Genomic DNA, 21,037 nt, shown 5'->3' with positions numbered 1-21,037 from the left:
CGTGTGCGAGGGGAAGCTGCACCCTGCTACGTACTTCTTTTTGGACCCTTTGTGAGACCTTTCTGTTTTCTCTGCCGATCTCTCACGTGAATGACTGGAAGGTCTGGAGTCCACTGATTCTCTTGACTTGCCCCGCTTATCTTTCTCTTTATGTTTTTTACGCCGCTCAATGTCAAGACGCAGGTCAACTGGGTCATCTTTATATTTAGTTTCAGCCTAGAGGGAAACAACAGGGGAAAGATTGTACACCCAGGCCTTCTGCAGTTCTGCCACAACTACATCCTTTTTAACCTGGCCTGATACCAAGAAGCACTCAGCAGTGCAGGATGCACAGCTGGCGATACAGGCACTGAGACCGTCCCACCAAAAGGTTCCATTTCACTTCTCTCCACACCAAATGCAAGGTATTGTGAAACGTAAGCAGAAAGCAATGCAGTGCCAAGGCAAGACGCTCTAGTGTCCAACAAAGGGAAAAAGACCGTTAAACCCTTAAGGGCTTCCATCTGTAAATGATGCCCTGACTAAAACAGTGTTTAATTCTTCTGGCCTTCTGAAACCTTCTCATGTTCTGTAGGAAACTGACTGTACAGGAGGGTTCTTCCTGTATACTGGAAAGCCCCCACTTCCCTCCACTGTAGCTGCAGGGGAAAGTGGGGACAGCTATCCAAACATAAGGACAAGTGTGCAGGCCAGGTATGACCCAGCATTCCAGGGCCAAATGAAGAGACAGTATTCCTCCCGCCACCCCCAAGACCCTCGTCCTGAGGAGACAGTCTTCTTTTGTGCAGTCAACCTCCAATGAACACTAGCTGCAAAGATACCCATGATCAGCCTCGAAGGTTCTTGCTCAGCAGGAGCCTCTCTCATTCCAAGCTGTGCACCACAAGTACAGAACATGGCACTGTACTTCTTGACCTTGTGACTGCTCTGCAAATGCACCAGCCACACCTGGTTGTGCTTCCAGCAAACAGAAGCAACAGCTTAGGTGTGCTGCATGGCTTCTCCGGGTTACCTAAAAGTCACTCTCGACCTCCCTTCTTGTCCTTTGCCAGTCTTAATATTTGACAAGAAACACCTGCACTTGTCAAACTTGGACTCATAATTTAAACAAAACGAATCAAGTGTGCTTATTCTGAAAAAATAGTTATGATTATTGCATTTATTCAGCACCAACATCATGCTTGGAGCTGTAGGTAGAAATACTAGCTATCCTTAGAGATTATTTCAAAAATTCAATTCCTGGAAAGAAAAAAAAATAAAATGAAAACATCCCAACAGTCATTTCACCATCCCTGCCCTTATTTAAGATTTTTAAAGGGTATTTCTAGTTAGAAATCGTCAAGAAAATGACCACAAGATTAAATTGTATGGGCAAAGAACAGTCAGGCAATACAATGATTGTCCCAGAAATATTTTTAATTGCTTCAAGTTTCTCTGCTTGTTACTGACAGTGTGTATCAGTTAGATCCTCTTAGTTCAACTCGGTAGCTTTCAGTCTAGCACAAGATAAAACCCTAGAGTAACTGGAGCAAGGAAAAACAGTTTTGCCTTAACTCAAGAGAACGCTTAGCAATTCTCTCTTAAAGATGTTCTCCCATAAGCCTGTAGCACAATTTTGCTTAAAATAAAGGGCAGCTCCAAATTTAGCAGAAGCGGGCATTACAGTACATGCAAGTTCCATTTGTTCTTTTGCTTTTGAAGGTAACTCTTCAGCTCAGAAATCTATTACCACCACAATGGAAAATGTTTTGTCATTAACGGTCACCAGCACAATTCAGACAGGCTGAAGCCATGTGTTCCACTTCATTTCATGCTGAGCTTCCACAAAGCTTTTGACTGTCTATAAATCTGAAGTATGTGCCTATTCACGTGCACACACCTATTCACTGCCAGGTACCATGGAAGAGACAAGGTTCCATCAGATCGATCAGTGGCAAATGCAAGTCAGAATATGAAAGCAATTGCTTGGACAACACTCAGCACTACTAATAAAAACACCTTGAAAAGAAACCTGTATGCAGGTGAGCAGATAATGCCTAAACTTAGGATGAAATATTTTTGAATTAAAAGTCTTTTAATGATAACAAAGGGGCACATAACCACTTAACTTTCCATAACAGCATAAATGTCCCAAGGGGATGTGTTTAACTCTTAACGGCATTTTAAAATAAACATTAGTCAAGAGAAGACACCACATTATCAGAAAAAAATATGTTTGTTTGGTTCAGACATGGATTTGCTTTACTTCCTCTCTTTCTGACATGCATGTCTTTTTGAAAACATGGTTGGAAATATCACGGGTAAGACAAGTGATTTAGTCATACTTACAAGCAGCAAAATATCACAAAAAGTCTCTTCCATCATCAAGGTCACTTGTTTCCAAAAATCCACTCTTTTTGTCTCAAGCTCAACCTCAATTGACTTTGGGGGTCATTTACCATATTTCTAACCACTTCACAAAGGTTGTTGATACATTTTTTAATAAAAATTAACCCTTTGTAGTTCATTTTTAGAATTATGCCCATCCTTGAAAGAAAAACACAAACTTAAGTAGAGAGCAAGTTAAACAAAAATATCACTTTCTTTTTCTTTTCTTTTTAGAAAAAAATAAACTTCATGCCCAAAGCACACTTAATTGTGTTGCAGTACAGATCTAAAGCAACAGTTCACCTTGTAGCTGGATTCTTTGGAAGTTTTGATCTCCTCTTGCGAGAATCCATGTTTTCTAAAAGAGCTTGGAGAAATGTCTATCCTCCTAAACACAAAAAGGCAGAATGTGATTAAGAAAATGCCACAGAAAACCCACTTTTTGCCACTCAGATAATGCCCAAATCAGGCTTCAGTCCAATTGCATGAGGGATAGCAATGGACTGAAACAAACAAAACAAAACAAAACGACCGACAATGCTGAGTAGAATGTTGCCCTTTAGCATTCCGTTCCCTGTCCAGCCATGTTCTGAAAACAGATTCCTGTGGTAAGATTGTGGACTGGGCAGTGCATTTAGGGCCTTGCTCTTGCTTTAAAAAGCACAGTTCCAGTTCTAAGGGGTGGAGAACTATGACCCAAGATTGAGGTCAAGCCTTTGTGGGGTTTTAATTTGGAGCACCATGGCACCCAACTCGTGATTTCCTGGCATTTGCGCACTTCCTCCCATTCTCAATGGCTGGCACAACTCTTCCAAGGCTCTGTTACGGGCAGAAAGGGCTTTAGGAAGGTGATCCCTGAAAGTTTCTCCAAAATGGCATTTGGCTCTTGGGCCAAAAGAATTTGTGCATGCACGCATGCTTAGTGGTGACGGTGCTACCGTGGAATACACAGACCCCTGGCTGTAAAGTGCGGCTTGGGCCAGTGATCGTGGAATAAAGGCAGGTTGCCCACCTGCAACTGTCATTCTTCAAGCGGTCATCCGTGCATCCACACATATGGGCTCTGCGTACGTGGGTGGTGCTCGGTTGGAAAGATTCCAAAGTTAATTATTATTTGGCAGGAGTGCATCCCCTAAGGCACACCCAGAGGAGGAGGAGGGGCACCCTCTGAGACCTCAGTTCGCATGGTAAGACCACCATCATATAGAAACAGCGAGCCAGAAGGGGCCTTCTGGACCATCCAGTTTTAAGTTGGGTTCACTCATGCCATGTCCAACACATGGTTGTCCTATCTTTCCTTAAACACCCTCATCGATGAGGCCTCCACAACCTCTCATGGAAGCCCACTCCTTTTTCGAGGAGTCCTAACCATTAGGAAGTACTTCCTGACATCCAACCAGAAGCCCAGTTCCTTTCGCTTTGTCCCAGTGAATCATGTCCTTCCCTCCACTGCAGGGGAGAACGGGCCACGACCTTCCACTGTGTGACACCCCTTCACATACCTGTATGTCACTATAAAATCCCCTCAGAGTCTCCTCTTCTCTAGGCTGAAAAGACCCAGCTCCCTCAATCTCTCCCCATATGGCATCCGGCTTCCATCCTTGCGACCCTGAGCTGCACTAATTCCAGCCTTGCTATGTCCCTCTTGCAATGTGGAGCCCAGAATTAGACACAGTACTCTAGTTCTGGGTAGACCAGAGTCATACAGAGTGGTGCCAACACCTCTCTCAGTCTGGAAGACATACCTCTGGCTATCCAAGGGTGGCTTTCACCTTCTTAACTGCTGCATCATACTGCTGGGTCATATTTATCCTGCAGTCAACCAGCACCCTGAGATCCCTTTCACAAGTGCTGCTCTCCAGCCACTTGAACCCCCATCCTGTATCTATGGCACCTATTCCTGAAGCCCAAGTGCAAGATCTTGCAGCTATCCACACTGAACGCCATCCTGTTGTTCCTGCCCACTACCAGTCTGTCCAGATCCTTTCAGATCTGGAATACCTGCTCCCCAGTTGTGGCCATCACCCCCACTTTGCTAACATCTGCAAATTTGGTCAGCAGATTGGTGACCCCCCTCCTCCAGGTCACTGATAGAGGCTGAACAAAACTGGTCCCAGAAGTGAGGCCCACAGTACTGTGCTCATCACCAAGTGCCATCCTGAGGACTCCCCACTCATGGTTTCCCCTGCTTGTGGTCCATCAGCCATGCCCTAATCCATGCCACTTGCCACTCCTGCCATAAGCTTGCCCCCTTCCCCCAGGGGTAAAGGGGAGAGTATATCCCGTATGTATCAAGTGACACAATGGGGATGGTGAGTAAGTGTGAATGCACAGAAGACCACTCGAAGAATGACAGCTACAGGTGGGCAACCTGCCTTCCTTTGCTGTGCTCTCTGTGCCTCACACATATGGGCCACTGGTGAGGTTGCAGGAGGGAGATGTCGCCCAGCACAGAAGAGAAGGGAGGACAGCCATCCTGAAGGTGCAGCCCGCTGCAGCTCTAACATCCCACCAATAACGGCAAAAACGGTTGAGAGGTTCGACCAGGCCGCGGCTCGACAGAGATCCGTAAGAGACACTCCGGCATACCCGGCTGTGGAGGTCGCTCTGGTAGCGTGTGCATGGATCCGGCCAGTGAGTTGGAGGCCGGAGAGATCATATGCTAGGTGGTTTGTGTGAGTTATGCGCTTAGCAAGTATCTGTGAGGAGAGGTGAGCCTTGAAATGCGTCAGCATAGGCAATGAAAAACCTTTGTGGCTTGTGGATAGGCTGTGTTCTCGACTTAAAGGGCTAGAGCCCTGCAAACATCTAAGGAGTGGAGGGCTGGCTCAACAGTGTTGTACGGCGACTGGAAGAAGGCTGAAAGTATGATAATGTGAATGGCAGGAAAGACTTTCAGTAGGAAAGTGGGATTGGGATGGAGTAGCACTTTATCTTTGTGGAAGGTGAGATAAGGTAGATCAATCCTGAGGGCAGCTAAGTTGCTGGGTCAACGAGTCAAGGCAATGGTCACTGAAAATGTTGTCTTAAAACAAATGAGACGGAGACCCAAAGAAGCCATGGGTTTGAAAGATTTCTGTGTAAGTGCATGAAGGACAACAGAAAGTCTCTGTGCTGGGATGGGTTGCTGGACTGATGGAATAAGATTAACAAGACCTTTGAGAAACCTCCAGAGGAGGGGGTGAGAAAATACACAGTGGCCTTGAAGCGGGGTATAGAAAATGGAGGTGGCAGTTGCACAGACCCTGACAGAACAGGGTTTGAGACCTTTTTTGCATAAGGAGTTGAGGAACAAGAGTGTTTGGATGGCAGAGACCTTGCCAACTGGAAAGCAGTGTTGTGCTGCGAGGTTAAAGAACGCTCTCCACTTTGAGTTCTATGATCTCCGAGTGGCAGTTTTAATGAAGGGCTGAGGACTGACTGACTGTCAGGACTGAGGTCAGTTACTGCATGGGAGGTGACATGCTCCTCCATGCTGTGCAGCACAGCACATGTAAGTCTGGATGGAGAACTGTTCCTTGCTCCTGAAAGATGAGGTCACGCTGCATCGGTAGCTGGCAGAAGGCTGCATTGGAGAAGTCGAGAAGGTGAGGGAACCAATGGTGCCTGGCCACCAGAGTGTGATGCGGAGCGAGTCTGTGTGATCTTGACAGATCTTTGCTGCAACTTTCAGGATGAGGGGGAAAGGAGGGATCAGGTGGAAAAACATCCACTCCACCCCAGGAGAAAGGTGCCCCATCAATCCTCTGCCCATACCAGCCCTGAAGCAGGAAAGGCTGCAAGCGGTAATGTCCTTGGTGGCAAACAGGTCTATGTGGGGGCAACCCGATCATCTCCTTAAGTTCCTACTTGTAGCACAGTGTGAAAGTGCGACTCGGAGAATCTGCAAGGATATTGTCAGTCCCTGTGACATGGATTGCTAGAAGAGTGGTGTGCCAGGCAGCACACCATCTCCGTATGTTGGTGACAAGAAGAGCGGATCTTGTTCTCGTTTGCTGATGCATGCAACAACTGTGGTGTTGTCCATAATAATTTAGACATCACAGTTCTGGATTAGAGTCTGAAAAGCCCAGAGAGATTTCTGCACTGCAAGGAGCTCTAGACATTCAGAATTGATGACAGTGGCAAGTTGTGTCTCATCCAGAGGCAAACCCTGACTGTCGCAAAATGGGAGAGGGAGGTTCTTGGATCTTTCCTTCCAAAAACAAAGCGCTCAGAGTTGGCGGCGGTGGTTGGATTGGGAGCGCCTGTGCCTGTCCCACGGCTGGGGTGGAGTGTTGCCATGATTTTGGTCCAGGCGTCATGTCTTCAGTGCATGGCAGCATTTCTTTGCACACTTGCTGCCATCTTGCCCCTTGGAAAGGCTGGGCATTTTCAGGGCTTTGCTTTTCTTTGTCACCTCTTTGATGTTCTCCAATTTGTATCATTTTTCCAGAGGAATGGTAGGAGGCTCCATGAAAGGTTGGGGACCTCAGCTCCTGATGTGGATGTTTGAGGGGAGCTGCCTACATGAAGAGCTCAACTCCATAATTCTGCTTTTAGGGAGGACACCAAAAACATGGGTCTCCCCGAGTCAAAAAAGGGCACAAGGAATGGTTGTCTGTTGGCAGTAGTCTGCTGCCGCAGTCCATGCAGTTACAAAATGGAGCTTTAAGCTCCGGTTTCAAAAGAAGGTAAGGGCAGGATGCCAATCCAAAGTGGGGGGGAAGTGGGAAAAACAATATATTGGGGGAGTTGGTAGAAAGGAAGGAGCCCTCCGCTAACACTGGCCATGCTTGAGGGGACAGGGTTCTGCCAAATAGTAAGTGATCAGCTTTGAAATCTTCCCGATTGAGCTCCACAGATGAATGCAGAGCCCTTATGTGTGAATGCAGAGACCATAACAAGAAACACTGAATCAGGCTGGTGCCTTTGGTGGTTGGGAAGCCATATTAGTGCCTGTTCTCCGCCTGCACCAAAACCAGTTAAGGCCAGCCTAGTAAAACTGGGTGTGCCTTGCCATGCGCACAGCAATGCTGTGTACATTGGTCTAGCTAAGTTACTGTCTTTTGAAAGGCCCCAGGAACAGAGCAAAAGGACAGTGCAGCAGGCAGAGTTTCCTCGGACAAGGAGCAGTGATACAACATCAGCCTGAGCCTACCAGATTCGAAGAGCTGTCCCTGTACAATGCTCAGGCATAGAGCAAGATCATAAACCTAGCAGAGAGCATCTGATTTTGTTTATGGACTGCACTCATTTGTGCTGGTGAATTAGGCCCCAAAGGATGTTTCATTCCAATACATCCTGCTTTTCATCACAAGAGGGCATACCTTCCCACCTGCACCACACCTCAGTGGCAAGCCAAGTTCCTCTCACCTGTGGATTTCAGGACTTTTGTTCTTAGCCGACTCCTGCTCTGCTCGTTTTAGGTATTTTGTGAAGCGCTCATTCAAAGTCATTCCTGAAGACCCAAAGTGATGCTCTGTTGGTTTGTAGTAAGGAAATACCATGTTGTTAATATGAATTAAACATTAGGACAACATAAAAGTGAGCTCTTCAAGGGATTCTGGAAGCCAACTATAGAGTAGGTATGTGAGAAAGAGCAGGATGTGCCAAGGCTTTTTTCTTAGGTTTTACCCTTGGCAATGGGGTCTACTGAACATCAAGAGGTACCTCAGTAGTCTTAGGACATTCTTTTACCTATTCACCCCAATCCCACACTGTGTGTGTATTTATGTAAAGTGGTCTTCAAACCACACTGCTCGGCACCGGGGAACAGGCAGACACTGAAATAAAGGAATGTACACACCCATCTGTCTCATTTTTTGGAAAACACCACTGCTCCAATTATTTAGGCTCAGGAAGTAGCAGCATCTCCAAAAGAAAGTTACTCTCTAGCTACTGATCAAGGTCTATGCCAATTTTTTTCCACGGAAACTGCTCCCTTTATGAATGATCAGGCTTCATAATAACACTGGTCCCATCAAGCAGCAAGGGCTTCGGCATTCTGCAACGCATACATGCAAACACCACAGAGACACAGTAAACAAGATCCCAAGGATGCTGGTGTTCAGTTGTAAATGCTTTTGCAGATGGAAAAACTGCAGGTAAGCTTTTTGCCATACTCCCGTTTCCCATCTGAAAGAATCACCAGACACACATAAAAACACCAACAGGGTGCCTACTGGCCTCTTTGACTCAGCTCACATATACTGACACAGTTGAGCGAACTTAGATGCAAATGTAATAATAAGCCAAAATGGAGGCATTTTATTCTATTTTTCATACACACTTCCCACCTGGGATGGGAGACTTTGCAACTGCAAGATGAAGCCCAAATTACACTAAATAAGTTCCATTAACCCACTGAGAAATATGCAGGATTGCACAGAGCATTCCCCATCTTGCTAGAGATCTATGGCAACAGAGCACTTTTAAGGTGGTGAGCACAAGAGGCAATTCACCTTTTACATGATGGACAATGGTTACTATGTGCTGAGCAAAGAGCTCTGAGGGACTCCGCTGAGACTGGGCTGACTGGATGTGATGGAAAATGGAGCGAAACTCCTGTTCCTTCTTGTTGCTGTGCACCAAATCACGACATAGCTTGCGTTCCTGAGCCAAAATTCCACTTGGACTGGTGGGGAAACACACAAGAATGTTAGTGATCACAGTTGTCATAAAAAACCTGAGATGTTGCAGTATTAGCCTGCTGCAGACTGAACTCAAAGATCATGGCAAAGTTTTTGCTCAGGGGAGTCTCCCAATGCAGTGAATTTGTAAATTTGGAGCAGGACTAACAAGCTCTAACCCATGCTGGACCACTGCAGGAGGGTTGGGGGCCATTTCCACTCCCTGAGCTTCCCCCACAGGCTGCATTCTCCCCAAAGAGGATGGATACCAAAATACACACTGGGTCTGCCAAGACTAGAGGCAGATGTGCTCCTTGGGATGGCTTTTGCCCTTGCTGAACAACTATACCTAAGCTTGGGAAGGAAAAATTCCACTGGCTTATGGGGGCCCTATCTCCTACAGGAAGCACCTCTGCTTGCCTGCTCAAGTCATTTGTAGCACAGGGTCACACCAAGATCTGCAAAACTTCAGCTGTGGATGATAACGACTTGACAAATTAGGATGGATGGCAGAAGATGTACTAAATAGGTGGATTTTACTTTTTACATAACTACATGGTGGCAGACCTTTACAACAGCAAAGACTGGAATCAGTCAATATTATGGATTTTTGGATCAGTGACCAATTTTCCTAATGACTTCTGAATTCAGCCATGGAACAAATATACAAATATCCATGTTGCTTCAGTGGCAATCTGATTTTCATTATAAAGCAGTACCCAGAAAAGTTTTTACTATTAGTTCTGGGGTGTAAGATATGTTAATTTGTGGACTGGGTCCCTTTTTTAAAAGCCTGATTTGTTTTTTGTTTTGTTCATGTTATTAGAATACAAAATTTCAGTTAGAACAGGGTGAACTACCTCCTTCTAAACCTGGCAAGCAGAAGACAAGGTGGGGACAAAAGAGAAGGAAAAGAAAAGCAAACCACAAGAGACACCCAGAAATAAGAAGCCATAACCAGCCAAAGAACTGATTGTCTTTATATTTTAGAATTACTTGCAGGCTTATGACTGTACAGTGGTACCTCGGCTCACAAACACCTCAGTTCACAACCAAATCGGGTCACGAACAAAAATTTCATAAAAACTTTGACTCAGGTCACGGATTCCACATTGGGTGGCAACCGCAATTGTGGCCATCTCCCCACCCACCCTCAAGTGGGGAGATGGCAGAGATCATGCTGGGGGGGGGGGGGGGGGGGGGAGAAAGGGGGGGGGGGGGGGGGGGGAGATGGCCAAGATCGCGGCGTCTTTCTTACATGAGCGCACCCGTGATTGCGCCTGTCTTTCCTGCACAAGCGATCTCAGCCACCTCCCCACTCCCAGCACAATTGTGCCCGTCTCCCCCGCTCAAGCGCACCTGCGTTTGTGCCCATCTCCCCTCTCAGCATGCTGGGATGACGGGCGCCATTGGTCATGCTGGGGAGGGGGCGGGGAGATGGCCACGCTTGTGCTCCGGGGTGGGGTGGGGGGGATGGCTGCAATCTTTGTTGTCGTCGACACTTTGCTTCACATTTTTCTGATTAAAAAATAGGTACAGAATGGATTAACCTTATTTACATTGAACCTTATGGGGAAATTTAACTTGGCTCACGACCAATTTGGGTCACGACCAGAGCCCTGGAACGGATTAAGTTCGTGAGCCAAGGTACCACTGCAGTTTGTTTTTAAATATATAAAACTGGCATATGGTTCAGTCACATATTTTCTACAATATATTTTCAAAATGCCAATTATGTTTTTAGATTATGGGATTCTCACTCTACAAAGCACCTGTAAGTTCCTGCCATTTTGTTTTGGGCTATTGATGTTACCCCCAAGTCTTCAGTGACAGGTGCGATCACTGTGTGATCTCTGAACACGCACCCGTGAGCCTTTTGGGTTCCCCTTGCTCTCTTTCAAGGACCACTGACGGGGCTCACTGCAGATTACAGGGCTTCTTCCACTTTGGCTCACCCTCCCTTTCCCTTCACTCGAGCTACAGAGACAAACAGCCCTCACCGTGCGAGATCCTCATCGAAAGAATCCATGCGAAGGTTGACTTGGGTCTCACGAGTAATAGAAAAGGAGGACTTGCCAGCAGCCAGGCCCTCTCCCCGCGCACTTGGCTTATCTCTGCCCTCGGAGGACTTCCGTGGTGGAGGAGAAGTGGTGTTTTTTTCCTGGCCTGCTTTGTAAGTGGTCACTCGAAAATTCTTTTCTGGAACAAACCCTCTATGTCCAGCTTCTGCTCTCTTCACAGCCAGCCTCTCCTCTTTCTTAGACTGTTCAGTATATGATTCTTCTTCCATCTCTTCAGCTTTCCTCGGTTTCTCTTTGGCTGCTGGCAAAAATACTAAACCTTCCCATTTGCCAGTCCGATCTTCCTCCTGGTTTTTGCTGGAAGTAGATACCATCTTAGGAAGAAACTTGGGTTCATCATCCTCGTCCTCATCAAAATTGGATTCCTTTCGCCCTTTGCCCTTAACTTTCTTCTCTGGCTCATCTATCTCCTCTTTGCTATAATGACTCTCCTTGTGGAACTCTGTCATCTTCTTTTCAAAGTCATCTCGGAGCTTATAGCGCTTTGGGGACTGACTGCCACGATATATTTTTTCAGTGTCGGCTTTGGAGGCATATGGATCAGATTTTGTTTTAGAATCCACTAATCCCATCTCAGAGAAACTTCCCTTCTCTTTAATTTTGTCCTTTTCCACATTTGTCAGTTTCTGCTCTTTATCTTTCCCATTTTCAGTCTTTTGCTCTTCTAAATACCTATTTTAAAGGACAGACAGACAAATGGACAGACAATTCAGGAACTTTTATTCAAACTTCTCATTAAGCAGCTTTTGTAAGATTCCTGCTACTACAGTAAAAGTACTGTTTTGTTAAGCTTATTCTATCTCTTTTAATGTTTAGAAATAAGTTCACAAGTGCTCAAAGAACCTGGGCACACAGCTTAGTAAAGCCAATAAAATGATACTTTAGAACCTACTTGCCACAGCTAGAAGGCCGGAAATACAGAAAAGTTCTTACCCAACCTGCGCATTCACTTACAAACCTTTTGTGGAGAATTAACCCATCAACACTTTCACCTTGGGACTGCTGTGCTTTTAAGTAACACACTGTGGAAATAAAAGCCTCAAAATCTACTTCAAATTTTTGGAGGCAAGTCTCCTTATGGAAGCTATAGATATTCAAAACACAAATAAAAGCAAAAAAGGTTAACGGGAAAATTCTTAATTGATTGGGAGGAACATAAATACTCAGCAACATTATAGAGACTAGGAATCCCCACTGAATTTATGATTGCATTTAGTCTAAACCATCTGGCTGAAAAAGATTTTAACTACAAAGAGAGGTAAATTTCAAACCATGACAAAATTAAGAGACACTGAAAATCCCTGCCATTGCTTCTTAAAGACATGTTTAAAGGGGCACGCAGTTCCTGGGGTTATCTATACAATTAAACGTAGCAGTGTTTGGGACCCCATGACAAGGCAGTATTTCCAAATAGTTAAAAAACACTTCTTCCCAAAATGCATGTGCCAAGTACCATCTTAACAGCCTTGTGATGGTACAATTATGATTTATTTTATTTTTATACCATCCAATAGCTGAAGATCTTTGGCTATACATGTTGGCTTTTGACAGCAGTTAAGACTGGTCAGTAGACCCTAGATAATGGCAAAAAATGTGTTCTTTCTTTTAATTGTCTTGTCAAACACTACCAAAACCAGGGCTGGAAAAGTCTTGACTCCTAATATGTGACGCAAGGGCTGCACAGAATATGATTTTTAAAAGAAAGAGTACTGTAGAGAAACTAGCAGCTCAACCTCTGATTCCTGAAACTATGGAAAGAGAACCAAGGAATCAGAGGCAATGCTTTCCCCTCTTCCTACCCAGGCAGCACGAACAAACGCTCTCTACAACATGTACTTTAAACAGACACACAAAATCCCAATAGAATCTTTAGCACTTTGATTCAAGCTGGGAGAACTGACTTGACACCCAGCATCCCTGATGCCCTTTTTACATGCCATATCTATTGTTGCATAAATCAATTATGGGTTGATTATATTACTTTAATTAAGCAGTTATTTGTAGTAATTAGAATCCTAGATTATTATGTCACTTGGAAAAAAGATCTAAGTTTGAAATATAAACTCTTGCAGTATTCTGAGGAAATAAACAGCCTCCCATTCTTAGAACTAAAGGTGAGGCTATGTTTTTAGTATTTTTCTTCTTGACAGAAGCCCCCATTCTTTTGGCAAACTCCACAATGATTTTAAAGAAGCAAGCTTTTCTTTTCAAGAAAGCAACAGCTGCCATGTGAGGCAAACCAACTGCCTAACACATTCTGTCCATTACCAACAGACAGGCAGGTGCCCCAGAAGAACATGGCGCCAAGGTATGACCCTAATAGCCCTGGCATTTGATCGGCTTAAAGTTTTGGCTACCATTACCAGTAGTCATTGCTAAAGTCATCTGCTGTCTATCAAATCCCCTTTTAATAAATACTAGGGGCCATCATGAGCGTATGCTACTTGGGGAGATAACCCAGCACTACATAGGCAACCAACAACTGGTTAAATGCAAAACTGGAATACAAGAGGAGGGCTAATTCTTCTGAAATCTGTATTTTCTGGAACTATGTGCTCCTTTTGTTCAAGATATAGAACCCCCGAAGGAGCAGACCGATGCCTATATTAGAGTTTATGAAATTGTAACCAGTTTAATTTTAAAATTATATGTTTAATAAACCTTTATTAATATTCTCTTTATTTTAAATTGTAAGTCACTATGAGAAAATGATGGTCTTTAGAGGTGGCTAAGAAATTAATTAAATAAAGTCAGTCAATAAAATTACCCTTTTCAGAGAAATCCACCATGCTACTCGAATTGATTCCCTCCTACCACCTAGTTATAACATTTTTACATACACCAAGGTTTTAAAGTTGTGTTAGTTGGCTTTTGTTTCCTAATAATTTTTCTGTTAAAACCCTTCAAAGTGCATATTATATTATACTAATGATGGGCAGAAACTAGATCCCCAGATATTCTGGACTTCAGCTCCCAACATTCCTGATCATAGGCCATCTGGAGGGCACCAGGTCATCCACCCCTGGATTTAAACAGCTGCCATTTGCATGTGCCAGAGGAGAGCACAGGAACCCAAATTTTACCACAACTCAGCCATTTAACACATACAATTAATGCAGTGTACTTTAAAACTATTGTTTATCAGATGAAAGTGAAACAAACATGCTCAATCCCATCTCCACTGAATTCAGTCATCCAACTTGTTCTAGAAAACTAACCATCACCTTTTTATAATTGCAATTGACTATCTGCTTCTATTTTGTGTACTCCCCCATGTAATCCCTACTGGAAAAAGAGTCTTAAAAGTAGATGGTTAGATTCAGTACTACAGTAGTGGCACTTAGGTTCCATTAAAATCAAGAAAAGTTAGTCACAATTTATGTGCTATTAGGGACTGCAGGTGGCGCAGGGGTTTAAACCGCTGTGCTGCTGGGCTGGTAGATCAAAAGGTCGCCGGTTTGAATCTGCACAATGGAGTGAGTTCCCGTTGCTCCGTCCCAGCTCCTGCCAACCCTGCAGTTCGAAAGCATGCAAATGCAAGTAGATAAAAAGGTGCCACTTCGGTGGGCAGGTAACAGCGAAGGTGCACTTCGGTGTTTAGTCATGCCGGCCACATGACCACGGAGACTGTCTGCAGACAAACGCTGGCTCTCTCGGCCAGGAAATGGAGATGAGCACCGCCCCCTAGAGTCAGGCATGCCTGGACTTAATGTCAAGGGGAAACCTTTATCTTTACATGCTATTAACAACACTGAGACCTAAGGGCAACTAACATTGTATGGCTCCAACAGTATATAGAATAAATATCCCATGGCATTTAATTCCATAGTTCATATTATCTGAAGCCTACACTTCACTGTTTGCACAGCAGCTTTCCCCAGTGCTTCTGACCCTGCCTAAACCAAACTTTTTAATTACTTACAGTCAGCTTAACTATGTAGCAAGCCACAAACCAGGTGAAAGGCAATCAATCAATCAATCAACCCAACTTGCCTCTTGGAGAAGGCTGCCCCCATTTCCTCCTTCTGAGATGCCCCATAAATGGAACTGATTGGTGTGGGACTTTTGCACACAGGGCTCTTTCTTGTTGGGCTCAAGCCTGCTAGGTTATGCTCAAACTGATGTGAGCCTGCCTGAAAGGAGCTGCCACTCTGCAGAGCTGAGCCCAGCTGAGAAGCATTAGAAGATGTAGGACTAGGCTTCTGAAGTGGGCTTGGCCTGGGAGACCGGCGCCTGACCACAACTGATTGCAGAGGGCTCTTTAGTGCTGGACTGCGTTCTTTTGGACTCAGCTCAGATACAGCAGACGCCCTTGATGCTGAACTTGTGCCGTAAGTGCCCACTTCTTGCCATGGTTTCGACCCCTCTGAGGATTTGACATCCTGGGAGGTTCCTCCTGAGAATGGCTGTTCCTTGGTGTCATCGCCTTGGTTGTCCCCAGCGCCCTGAGATGCTCGAGCATCCTTGGTAGAAGACTTCTTGTCCTTCAGTGACCGACGCTTGGAGGATTCAGCTCTGCTGTGATTAGAGGAGGACCGAGATGATGAAGACCTCCTTGATCTATCAGATGATGACTTGTCAGAGTTTCTAGAATGACTTCTAGACCTCGGGGATGGAGACCTTCTCTTGGGTGACCGAGAACGTGAACGGCCCCTACGAGGGCTATAGGCCTGGCGGTAATTTTGCCAATTGGATCTGTAATTTCCATAGCCACCTCGATTATACTGGCCCCATGGGTAGAACCCTCTATTCCTTCCACGGAAGTAATACGGTCTCCGATACCCTCTGTTATGCCCTCGAAAATCTCGGTTCTGATACACACGCTGGTGATTCCTCTCCCTGTTGTGAGATGGAGAATATGATCTTGAACGGGACCTAGAACTGAGGAGAAAGAAAAGATATCTTTCATCTGCTGCACATGGTACTGCGGCCTTCTGACCACAATGCAAAGACATTAACCTGATTTCAAGATAATGTGCAGGATTGTTCTGTGCTGATTTCTAGCTTTTCATTATCTCATACAGGAAGAGGCATTCACCTCCAAAGAACCATCCTCAAAGCACCTACCTTTTGGAGTACCAATTGCAGCAGATGGCAAACCTGTCCCCACATAGATCTTGAGGACACCTATACCTTTAACCTATCCACTTCATATATGTAAAACTTAACAGATGGAATTTTCATTTCAAGGGTGAAAAAAGATCTCTCCCTATCCCCACCAAAGTTAACAAACAACAAAGACTTAAGAAATGGGAGAATATAACTAGCACTATTCTTTCTTTCCAAAAGCAAGTTAAATGGCCAACAGCTGAAGCCTCTTGTCTTCTGCCACAGAGCACATTACTCAACAAAACAGTCCTCCCTTTTAGACAACAAAACTTCGATGCCAGTGTGCATCTGTGCTTAGCAAGACTAACAGAAGCTAGGACACACACCAGAACAAGCACACATGTCAATACAAAGCGTACAGCATATGAGGAATCCCAGGTGAGCACTAGCAGGTGCAGCTCTAGAGCCAGGTTCCCTCTGCTTTGCTGGAAAACATGCAACTGGCATCAAGTGACAGCCAATGTGGCTGGAATGTCAGACCAGAACTGGACAGACCTAGGTCTAAGCTCACTGGGTGACTTTAGACTAACTATTCCCTTAGTCTAACCTACTTGCTGCAATGATAAAATGGGAGGGGGAAAGGGCCATGGATGCTGGCTTAAGCACCTTTAGGAAAAGAGTGGTATAAATATAACATTGCTACATGCCTATGACAAAAGTCCAGCTCCCTGTGGATGCTGGATAAGGACTACAGCTTATTGGAAAAGCAGGTGTTTGGTAAACAGAAGGCCCCTACACTGCATCTCCCATGTGAAGGATTTGTGTGGGGGGATCTACCTCTCATACCCTGGAGAGCCACTGCAATTCAGACTAGTCCAAGAGATCATTCGTATGTCAGGAAGCAATACTTATAAAGACACTGGACTGGTGAAGAACCCAACCCATGTGAAAAGCTGTCTTTAAAGTGGCATGAACAAAATGTGCAAGCAGCTAGAACATCTGTCACAAAATCACATGAAGAGAAGTTGCGATCTTGTCTCCTCCATGAGCAGAGCCTCCTTCACTGGTAAGGAAAAAACAGAGCAACTTACCTTGGATACTGTCTCATTCGCAAACAGTTTCAGCAATGTAAGAAGGAAGAGACATGCACACAGCCTGGTGCAGGCAGTGAAAATGAGCCAATTAAGAGGTGTTCCAAAAGCACTAAGCAGCCAGTCCCCAGGTGGCTACTGCATTTTGTTATCATTTACTGCTGAGGGACTTAGTGCTTGTTCCTTCCAAAATCCATTCTGCCATTTTAGAGGCACGGAACGTGAAAATTTCCCTTCAAAGATCTGTAGAGGCTGTTCGTGAGAAATCATTTGAAAGGACACAGTACATGAAATACAGCTGAAGTTGTACAATGGTGGAGAGGGATGTTCTGCCTTCCCAAAGCCTGTGGCTGGGCAATGTTAAAGTTAATTTCTGGCGATTACATCACACAGGCCCAGTCCACTCTAGAAAATAGGGTGGACACACAACTTGCTAACTCCTACAAAGAGCTAAACAAATTGACTTGAGTGGAAGCAGAGTAAAGAAAAGCTCCCTGGAATACTTTCCCAAGTCAAGACATCAAAAGTATCCAACCACCACAGCGCCTTCTCTCTGCTGTAAGATTCTGAAAGGCGAGCTTATTGCCCTGGAAGAATGAAGCCTACCTCTGCCAGCTCACTAATCCCTTGAAAGGTAATCAGTACTGCACCAGCACTTCAGTTTTGCTTATCCAGTCAAGCCATTCACAAAAGGAAAGTTTTTTTAACAGCTGCAAATAGCCAAGGACATTTAGCATGCTGGGCTCTTCCCCACTTGCCTCAGCACTCATGAATGAAGCTGGGTATGCCTAGCCTAAAGGTAGCCCTTCTTAGAGCTTTTGCCCACAGTTAAGGAAATCGCTTGTACTGCAGAGTCTCTCTTCCATCTGGCTTAGCCCTTGCCTCTTCCCCCAGTTGTATTTTACTGTAACCTTCTCAAGAACTGCATTTTAATTATTGACATTTACTTGTACTTTCAGTCTAATAAAATACAGAATTTGTGATTCCTTTACAATTATTTTAATACAACATATGACTGGTAGAAAAGAATCTCATTAGAGGCTGATGTGTTTCTGAAAAGGAAACCAACATCAGGAATAGCCAAGTGGTTCTGCACAATGTGCCATGAACAGATTGATTCCTAGATTTTTTTAAAACCACAAAATGCCTGAAGATAAAGAAAAATCTACTATGGGATTTTGTTGCAAAATTTTACTGGTGCTTGCTCTGTATAATTCCCAACAAAGCAAAGAGATCAAGTATCTGGTTACAGAGACTATGTGTTTCCAGCTATCAAAAATAGGAAAAGCAGAAATTTAATCACAAGGACCTTAGGATAAATACATTGGAAATCTGAATGCAAAACCTTAAGCAGATTTCATGGCTGCCAAATCACAGGTCAAGAAATACTCATTTCCCACTACATTTTAGTGCATTCCTTAAAGTAAAAAAAGAATAACAGCGATGGGCAATTACTCAAAACACTTGCTAGCAGCTAATTCCAAAGCAAAACATCTCAAAAAGATCATCTCTTAACAAAGAAAGCACAGTATTAACAAGGGGTACCATTTCAAAATCTAGGTAGAAGCCATTTTGATTGAGAGTAAAGTTTTAAAAACAGAATGATCTGACAAACAAAGCTGATTTAGAATAGTATTTAGAATAATCTGGAATCTAGCAAAGAGCTTTCTATTGGGGGAAAAAAACCTCCCATGTGTAAAGCTTTGTTTCATTAGCCAAAAAACCCCCTCAGAGAACACAACAAAACAATTGGAAGAAATCACTCAAACTTACCTGAGCCTGCGTTTTCTTGACCGTGAAACAGACCGGGATCGAGATCGAGACTTTGAGAAAGAGCGGGACCGGGAACGAGACCCAGATCTTGAACGAGATGAGCGGGACCCAGATTTTGATTTGTTTGTTTTTGACATCTTTGATATATCCTTTCAGTCAAGCCTGTCAACACAATGAATAAGAATAAAAAAGCGGGATTGTTTTCCAACTTTTCTTTCTGGCTATCTGCAGAAATCCAAGTGTAGTAATTTTTCTCTTTGCAAAACCAAAACATGTATTTAACAGCCTCTGAAAAAGAACCCTCAGGAAAACACCCAAATACAGGATTGACAGATGCCAGCAAAAGACAGAGATCTCTGACTAATTTAAGCACTTTCTCATTCCAGGACACATGATTTCAATCCTGTTAGAGCTTTAAGTATGCCAACTGCAAAGGGTCATCTTATCCAAGCCTCCTGAAATCTTCCTCTATATTGTAAGAAAGGAGCTGTATCACCTCAGCACTCAACAGAGCCAACTCACACTCAGAAACACTTACACACTAGCTCTCAGGAAGAGGCACTGGCTTCTCTGAAAAACCCTGGTGCTGCTAAACCAAGTTATACACTTGTCACAATCAAACAGCCACTAGGGACTCCTGTTGCAGCCAAAAAAATTAGAAGTCCTTCCAAGTATTTCAAGGTTTCAAATGTTGGTGATGGAAAATAAGTTCCTCTATAGCATCAAATGTCTTTGAAGAATCACATTTATAACATGAAGAATGCAGTTAAGTTATTTTGGACACAACCCCTGTGATTTTCAAAATATGGAGAAACAAAACAAACTCAAAGGAACACTGGTAAACAGAGAATAGTTATGCTCCCCCAGGCTTTTTCATGGGGAACTCTTAGAAATACGCCAAACAGCATCTTTCAAGGAAAAAAGTCAACATGTGACAGAAAAACAGAGCCAGCTTCTTAAAGACACATTCTACTCTTTATAAGTATAAGGCTATAAGTATCCTTATAATTCAAAAACGAACAAAATTTCTATTATATAAGCTTTAGAAAATGTTGCAAACAGAGCCTTAAAAACACTTCTAAAACAAAACAGAAAGCAACTCACTCTAGCGTATTCTTCTGCTGCAAATATGTCACACAAACAATAATTGAAATTTTGCTTTTGAAACTGGCAACTTTAATAAAATCCATGAAGCAGTTCTTGGTACAAAATTCATCTTCCATACCTCACTAAATAACAATAAGAAGAGCAATTCCTTTGCATGCCCAAGCCATTTTTGAAATGGAACAGGGAAGCTGCATACCTAAAGTAATCCTTAGTGATGGCCCTGACAGGGTTGTGCTGTAGACTTACCCCTATAAACTAACACCTGCCCTGGCCCATCACTTTCCCCATACAAGCAGCAAACCAAGCAAAGCGTGTTCTGACTTAATTCAGTCTCTTCCTTAAATGGGAATACTTTTGCTTCTTGGAAACTAGGAGCAAATTACAAGGGGTAAGTAACACCCCAACTGAGATTTCTAAACAGTGCAGTATCAAGGGTTACCATTCACCCTCCTTTCACCTCAGCGCAAGAGATTGTATTTCAGAGTCAGCTGCATTCTGAGCATGTAGGAAGCCCTAGAAGATTAAGATTTCATCATTTGCTGACACATACTCAACAAGATAGAAGTGTGGAGAAAATGTTGAAACAGACTCCAAAAAAAAGCGCACTTCCATGATTTTAAAATTCTTAAAAAATGGACATTGATACCTGAAAGCTACAATGTATACAGATTGTCTTCCATACATGCTGCAGCTCAGTTTCGTATGTGCAAGAGTGTTGTAAGTACAACAAATGATATATGGAGCATTCCTCAATAATGACTGAGAACTGGCTTGAATTTGGGGCTCTTCAGACTCAATATTTCCCCTATTCCTTCTTTACTATGCTGCTCAGTGTGGCCTATTTTAAGACCTTGGCCTCTGCTTGTCAACCCAATATACAAATGCAGAGTATAATTTTATGGATTTCTTCAAACCAAAATACCTCTGCTTAGCACGTGCCTGCATCATTTAAGCATAA

General features: G+C 43.9%; 1 protein-coding gene across 4 annotated transcripts in view; it reads right to left on the bottom strand.

The window, feature by feature from the left end:
• The window catches only part of THRAP3 (thyroid hormone receptor associated protein 3), a 39,396-nt gene that overhangs the window by 5,726 nt on the left and 12,633 nt on the right, over positions 1 to 21,037 (bottom strand). For all 4 annotated transcript variants that reach the window (XM_044419455.1, XM_044419451.1, XM_044419454.1 and 1 more), the window contains exons 3-9: positions 18,973 to 19,134; positions 15,053 to 15,940; positions 10,979 to 11,731; positions 8,811 to 8,983; positions 7,723 to 7,828; positions 2,671 to 2,755; positions 35 to 216 (exon numbers count right to left, since the gene is read on the bottom strand). In XM_044419455.1, coding sequence (XP_044275390.1) covers positions 35 to 216; positions 2,671 to 2,755; positions 7,723 to 7,828; positions 8,811 to 8,983; positions 10,979 to 11,731; positions 15,053 to 15,940; positions 18,973 to 19,109 — 2,324 coding nt within the window. In that variant the 5' untranslated portion in view covers positions 19,110 to 19,134. The remainder of the gene's footprint in view (positions 1 to 34; positions 217 to 2,670; positions 2,756 to 7,722; positions 7,829 to 8,810; positions 8,984 to 10,978; positions 11,732 to 15,052; positions 15,941 to 18,972; positions 19,135 to 21,037) is intronic.

This window comes from Varanus komodoensis, unplaced genomic scaffold (assembly GCF_004798865.1).
Source record: "Varanus komodoensis strain SLA01 unplaced genomic scaffold, ASM479886v1 scaffold103, whole genome shotgun sequence".
Taxonomy (NCBI): Eukaryota; Metazoa; Chordata; class Lepidosauria; order Squamata; family Varanidae; genus Varanus; species Varanus komodoensis.
The sequence above is the reverse complement of the archived record's forward strand: the minus strand, read 5'-3'. Positions and strand labels throughout refer to the sequence as shown.